The 7395-nt window shown below is 45.3% G+C and overlaps 1 protein-coding gene across 1 annotated transcript; it reads left to right on the top strand.

The window, feature by feature from the left end:
- Window positions 1-6496, top strand: AAR2 (AAR2 splicing factor homolog (S. cerevisiae); the record flags this gene model as incomplete). The annotated part of the gene is made up of 3 exons (XM_009329362.1): window positions 1-499; window positions 1998-2227; window positions 5280-6496. Coding segments are annotated over 3 exons (897 nt in total), but the record flags the coding sequence as incomplete, so codon positions are not given.
- Between the last annotated feature and the right edge of the window lie 899 nt (window positions 6497-7395).

Here is a 7395-nt window from a genome sequence, read left to right as displayed (position 1 = left end):
CGGGTGCTGCGGTGGGACGCCGCCAGCGAGGCGGTGGGCCTGGCGCCCCCGGCCGCGGGGGAGGCCGAGGCCTTCAGAGAGAACCTGCAGGAGATGGACCAGTTCCTCGGGCCCTATCCCTACCAGACCCTGAAGAAGTGGGTCTCCCTCACCAGCTTCATCAGCGAAGCGGCGATGAAGAAGCTGCAGCCGGAGAGCGGGCAGATCTGCGCCTTCTCGGAGGTGCTGCCGGTGGCGGCCGGGAGGCACACCAGAGACCGGGCGGAGCAGCGCTTGCCCCCCTTCGACGCCGAGTGCCGGAGCTACGCCGAAGGCATGGCGCGGCTGCCCCAGATGAAGCCGAAAGCCGGCACCGAGATCAGGTTCACGGAGCTGCCGAAGCAGATGTACCCCGATGGTGCTACTCCGGAGGAGATAACCAGGCACAGCATGGACCTCAGCTACGCTCTCGAGAAGGTGATTAACCAGCGATATGCCAGCCAGCCTCTGGATCTGCTTGGTGAGTACCGCATACCGCCCAGGGGAGCCCTCAGGTGCTTTGGGAGAATAAAGTAATTTCTCTGTAAAAGGAGAGCCCCGGGATGAAGCCTGCGCCTGTTCTGTGGGCCCTGGCACCCTGAGGCATCTCTCTTAATTGCAGGATGGAACTTTGTGGAGTTTTTAGCAGCTATAGGGCCTGTTCCAGTTGCACTGGTGTGAGGACGTGGTGGTTGGTGTCCGGAGCTGCCAGCCTGCCACGTTTGCCTCTCTTGCTCCTGGGTGCTACGCTTGGAGCCCAGATTGCCTCAAATTAAGTCAAAAGCAGCAATTGCAGGTGGCTGCGAGCTGCATCTCGTGCAAAGGGGGCCTGTCATCTGGCACCAGCCTGGCAATTTGCCTGTTAAGTGAACTTCTGAGGACGGAGCTTACAGAGTCCTGGGAGTACTGAATGGGGCTAAGTATCGTAATTTTCAGACTCTTGTTCCTGTTTCGGTGGTGAGGTGGTATCAGGTCTCCCAGCAGGCTCTTCCCAAGGCAGTAGCCGGTCCCCTCCCTGGCTGGAGCGGTGGCAGCTCTGCTGTGTGCTGCTGGCGACTCTCTGTTTTGCCAGCCCTGCTGCAGGAGACATCCACAGTGAGGGCTGTGGCTCCCGGTCACAGGGTCTTAATTACTTGCTAGCCTTTTTTGACAACTTGTGATATGAATAAATATCAAATCTGTGGGAGTCCTGAAGCGTGGTTTTGTTTCGTGGCAGGATGGAGGGAGGGCTTGGGAACCCAGCCAAGCTGGAGCCTCAAAGCTACTGAGGTTTGGAATAAGCCTTTGTTTTTCCCTTCATCTATTTTTTCTATATTAATGTTACACAATTTATTCTTTATCAAAATTATCAAAGACAACTCTAGGATATACAAAGAACAAATTACCTTAGGAAATGGTGACGCCATCATTCTGGCAAAATAGCTGATGCTAAGTGTCCGGTGGGATGAACCCTGGCTCTTAATTCAATGAGGAAAAAACATCTGTTAATGTACTGCTCACCTCTCCCAGTGTTCCCACAGCCCTTGCGTTCAAGGGCAGTAGCATTTGCACTCCTGTGTGGCTCTGGAAACCCAGGCACAGGCAGAGTGAATGCTTGCAGAATAACAGCAATGCCTGACTTCTTATTTGAGTGTCATTTTGAGAACACAGATGACACTGGAAGTCCTGTGCCTGTGGTGGCTGTGTACTCTGATCGCCAGTAAAGTCACTCTCCAAAGATGATAATTACAGTTACAGGTGGACCTGCCCGATGATGCTTTGCTTTTTTTCCAGCTGAAGAGCAGAGCATTAGGAAATAGTCAGTGTTTGGAGTATTGATTGCTATTAGCAGAATCGCTGGAAGGGCAGAATGCATGTGCAAAAGGTGAACCCAGAGTTTTATGCAATCATTTACAGAGTTTTTGAAAGGACACGTATCTTGGATATCTTTTTAGTCTTATGTGTGCTTTGTTTTGTTTTCCTTTGCTGAATATGCGCAGCCGAGTTGCAGTTTGCTTTCATCTGCTTCCTGATTGGGAATGTATATGATGCATTTGAGCACTGGAAAAGACTCTTAAACATCCTGTGCCGATCTGAAGATGCCATAGGGAAGTATCAAGACCTTTACATCAATCTCATTTCTGTGCTGTATCACCAGCTCAGTGAAATCCCAGCTGATTTTTTTGTGGACATTATCTCCCAGGACAACTTTTTAACCAGCACCTTACAGGTACGTTTGTGGCTATCTCTTGAAAAATGGAAGTGGGGGGAGACAGCATACAGGCCATCAGGGCAAATTTGGGGAGAAGCTGCAAAAGGAATTAAGCTACTGTCGAGCTGCGGGGGAGGTAGTGAGCCTATCTAAGCACACGCATATTTTCTTTTACTTTTTCCCTGTGTTATTTACAAAGAAACGCCATTTGCTTGTTATCTCAGAGTTTGATCTACTCAAGCTATGCCTAGAAGAATCTAATGCAGTATAAAATTGAGTTAGTCCGCACGCGGAGAGGCCAGCAAAGTGAGGCAATGAGAGGAAAGGCTAATGAAGATGGTTGCAACAGAGAATGGGGACTGTGTCTTTTTTATTATGTTTTCCTTGCAAATAGTGCTGAAAGTAGCCTGCTCCATTGGCATGGTTTTAGACTTCTGGAGTGGCGCATCTAATGCGACTGGACTGTACCAGCACGCTTTTTCTGAAAATTTTTAATGCCTTCAACTACGTTAAGCTGAACAGCTATGAGAGAGGCTGAGCAAGTGCAAGATGATGTCTGTTTGTTTATTTTTTTTCCCAAATGCCATTCATTCTTTAAAAAAAAAAAAACAAACCCCAAAACTTTGGCATAAAAGAATGACGATGCTGATTTTTGGTCAGCTTGAACGGTATGCTTAGTATGCTGAGAAGTTGCAGTGAAACCTTATTGAGCTTAGGGCATTCGTAGTGTATAAGAAGGTTTTCCATTCCTGTTAGCCTTAAGCAAAACCGAAGATTTCCTATAATCAAGTTCTTATCCAGAGGGAATTTATGGTTAGTCCAGAATGCAGAAAACACTGCTTCTACTGAGGCAGGCATGGGCAGATCTGTAATTCAGCACTAGTAAAACCAGTTACTCTCACTGATTGTAACCATGCTAACAGCTCAGCAAACAGACTAATCAAAACTTGGTTTAAAAAAAAAGAAAGCCAAAACGAGATACACTGGTGAAGCTCAGCAATGGAAACTTAATCCCAGCAGAAACAGTAGTAAGCTATGGTGCAGGTGCTTGATGCAAATTGGTAATGCCTTCTCCTTTCTCAGGGAGTGGTTGCATTTCTCTACTTGTAACTCAAGTTCTTGCTATAGATTTGGGGAAGGGGAAGGTGTTTGTTTTTATTTGCTGGGTAAAATGTTATGGGAAGCATTGCTTTAATCAGTTGACTTTCTTCACTTTTTTGGAATTTGGATTCATAAAGGTCTCGTGTTTTTTTATTTTTATTGGTGGTTTTTTTCCATCCCATTACAGGACTGGAAAACCTATCTCTATTTGCAGCACACTCGCGGAGCAACGCTTTGCACTGTCAATTTACATCAGTACAAAGAATGTGTCAACCAGCCATTCTTTCCATCTGATGGGTATTTTGGAAGCACCCTGTCGTGCTGATTATCTTTCCTTTTTGGATACCTGAGTCTTGTACGCCCTTGGATTTCATCAGTCTGTGCTTTCTACTTAAGCAGTAGAAGCTGATGCCTTTAGGTGGCTGGGCTGGCTTCAGCGATCACTTGTTAAGCCCTAGCAGGAATCACCACATTCCTAGAAACAAAGAAGAAATTTGCCTTATGGTTGAACTGAGGCTCTCCTTGCTAAAAGTTCTCTGTTTCTCTGCTCCTGTGGGATTTCCCTGATGCGCTGAAATAGTGCCAGGGAACCTCTGGGACTTGCCTTGCTTAGTTACTTTCTGCCCACAGCCGTCAGAGTTAACAGTCTTAACTGGATGTGGGCAGGTGGATCAGAAGAAGTGCAAAATGGTGTGTGTGTGGGGAGTGTATTATCTGTGTTAGCTTTTGCTCAGCTTTGAATACAGCAACTTTATTTTTGGAGTTTGATCTAAGGCAGGAAGAGTACAGCATAACCTCCGCTGAATATGCAGCCCTAACAATGTTTAAAGAAAAAAAAATCGATGAAATAACTAATTTAATTTAATCTCCTCATTGATGAGAAGTGGGAAGTATAATCTTTTAATTTTTTTTTAATAGCAGCCTTGCTGTGTAAAGGAGTTCTGTTATAAAGAGGCAGTTTCACGGTAGAATGAACAAGGAAAAGGCAAATGATCATAAACAAAGCAACGAACTTTGCTGCTCATTGTCAGTGTTTTATCCAGCTGTCAGTAGGTCTCTCCCAAAGAAGAGCCTGCTTTTTCCCCAGAGGGCTTTCCCTTCACTTCCATCGTGCAATGATTTTTTTTCTTTGGCTTTGAAATGTAAGTTTCTTCCTATGGAAATGAATTCTGGATCACGAGTTCAGAAGAGGAGCAGAAGCAGGCTGATGAGAGACAGGCTCTGAGGCTAAATGCCCTGTTTAATCATACACAGGTGCTTTAACTCTCAAAGTGCTAACAGAAGCTGTGAATTTGTGAAAAGCTAATAGATTTGTGTGTGTTTGGATGATGGAGGGGAGCCACCCTTAGAGATTAGTCCAGATTTCAGTGCCCTGTGCTCAAGGGAATGGCTGTGCTGGGGATAACTGGACTTTTTTCAGAGAGGTCATCTTATAAGTTTTCTCTGTATCCTAAGGTGTTGGTGATAACATATTACAAAAATACTTTGGGGGATCTCCTGGTCCATCCAACCATGGAAAAGATGGGTATAATTGCCTGTTGGCCTTTTTGACACATGCTGTAAAATTGGCTATGTGGCAAGTGAAAACTGATAGTCTTTTTTTTCCCCCCTTCTGCTCAGACATTTTTCTTTGCTCACAGTTAAGAGTATTTTAGAATTCCATAGTACATATTTAATTACATATATACTCCTGCTTGAAACAAAGTTATTACCTTAGTGCAAGTATTTCTAATGCTGACTCAGTGGAGTGAAGGCAGGATGTCTGTCTTGGCTGTGGGATGAGAGGAGAAGTGTAGGCTTTGTTTAGGTAGCCCCAAAGCTGGAGTGGTTTCCAGGGTGGTAGACCTCCTACCAGTGGCCTAACCTGAAACTTTTCGTGGTGCTCCCTGTTGATGACATCTTTGTAGGAAAGAGATGCACAGTTTGTGCCATGGCTGAGTTCTTACTGACCTCTACTCTGTTCTTTTAGGTGTTTTTTTCCTGCACGTGCAGTGCTGCTGTTGATGGGACCCTAAGGAAAAAGGCTGAAAAATTCAAGGCTCACCTAACGAAGAAATTTAAATGGGACTTTGAGGCAGAGCCTGATGACTGCGCTCCTGTAGTAGTAGAACTTCCTGAGGGCGTGCAGGTGGACTAAGCAAAATGGTCACTTAGAAACAAACAGCTTTTTAAAATGACTCTTTCTCCACATCTTCTCCAACCTTGCCAGCTTCCTAAAGTCTGTTTCTGAAGCTGACTCCTCTTCCTGCTGTAGAAGCAGATGTGGAAAACGCAGGAGGATTCCTAACTTTGCGAGGAGACCAAAATTGGAGGAGTTTGAGTATTGTCACGTGGCTACTTTGGACACCTTGTTTTTTTCCCTAGCTCTTCTGCAGCATTTCCTCATTCTGTACTCAGCTGATCCCTCGTCCCTTCCGTCCTCCTGGGCTGGAGGTGACACCCTGTTTGGAGAGCATCTGTGGTTTATACTGGAAGCCTTTGCTGCTCCCATTTGATACCTCCTGAGCAAGGAGTGTAAGCCCACGACTGGTCATTGCAGCTTTTGGCAGCCTGAACCCAGGCTGTGAACTGAGAAGTTCTGCTCTTCCTAGGCCAGGCTTGCATTACAGGGATGTAACCACAACTGTTTCAAAACTGTGTTGGATGCTTATGCTGCTTACTGTGATTTATTGCAATGATCTATTGTGGAGGAGGACTCAAAGCCACAGCAAAACTCCTCCCATTTCATACCCCTAATACTGAGGTATCTTATTCCTCCTATTCTGTTAAAACCTTTTGTATTTACTGCTGACACTCTGTTTAGCCTGATGTAAAAGAAAGCTAACAGTTTGGTAACAAGAAATAGAGTTATTGGACAGTAGTCACCCAGGTCTTGAAGAAGATAGTCAGCATGAGATAAAAGGTCAGACTTCCACATGAACTGGATCCTCTGGTTTGTTATAATTAGAAATCTTACGTATTTTCACTGGTGATAGTCTCTTTTTTCCTCCCCATTTCCCACAGGTAGGCTGTAAGAAAACTTGTGGTGCTCATTCAGAGCTGCACGGAGACTTAGTACTACCACTCGCTTGTTACTTTCTTGGCTGTTAGACTCCTTCAGGAATTTGTCTGTATGCATGTCTAACAAGATAATGCTGTTCGTTAGTCTTCTATAGTTCAAAATAAATCTCGAGAGCCTTGCCTACAGAAAACATCTGTATGAATAGTTTTTTAGTTATTTAGCCAAAGCTTATGGTACAGTGACACTGCCCTCTCTTTCTCATCGGGATGTCCAGTGTCCCCAGAAGTAACATCACAATGGTATCTGTGATATCCAAGGACAACTCATAGTAAAATGGTACATGGCATGGCACAAAGTGCAGCGTGTTCTGGGAAGAAGGTATATGATGAGGTTTTATTTCCAGATAATCAGGAACTTACCACAGGAATCATCTGTCAGAAGCCCTTGTCTACTGCTCGGTGCCGTTTCCTCCCTTTCCTCAAGGGCTCTGCACTCCATTACTCTGGTGTCTTGGTTTGTCCATTTTAAATGCACTCCATATTGACCGCAGGCCCTTAGGGGAGGTTACTCTGATTTGTCAAGTGTTTTGTTCTTAAATCTTTCTTTCCATGCTTTCTTGTCCTTAACACCCTTGAGATGTTTTGTACAGTACTTTGACTGTACTCTCCTCTTGTCTTCTTGCTCTTTGTTTGTATCCACAGGCAGTGCTGTCTTTGCAGTTGCCAATTGGACAAATCATTTGTAATGAATGGTCCCAGCCTTGATGAAAGATGCCTTTTTGGTTTGTTGGCTCTTTGCACCAACCTGATGACTGGTTCTGTTGCTTTGGAGCAGAACACCAATCACTGATGTAAGTAGTAAGTAGCAAAGGTAGCATGGAGCCTGGGGACCTGCCTGTCTGGAAGGGAGAGAGGAACAGCGCTCTGTGGCTGCAGACCAGGCTGGCCAGGCAGTGTCAGCGTTTGCAGGCTGTCCTGGCAGTGCTCCCACTTGTTTGATGGATAGGTTAATTTGAGTGTGTCTTTGTTAAATCTCAAAAACAGTAACTGAAAATGAACTTCCAAAGTGTGTAACAGGCAGGTTC

Source organism: Pygoscelis adeliae, unplaced genomic scaffold (genome assembly GCF_000699105.1).
Source record: "Pygoscelis adeliae isolate BGI_AS28 unplaced genomic scaffold, ASM69910v1 Scaffold407, whole genome shotgun sequence".
Taxonomy (NCBI): Eukaryota; Metazoa; Chordata; class Aves; order Sphenisciformes; family Spheniscidae; genus Pygoscelis; species Pygoscelis adeliae.
Note: the sequence above shows the minus strand (reverse complement) of the source record. Positions and strands in the feature narration are given on the sequence as shown.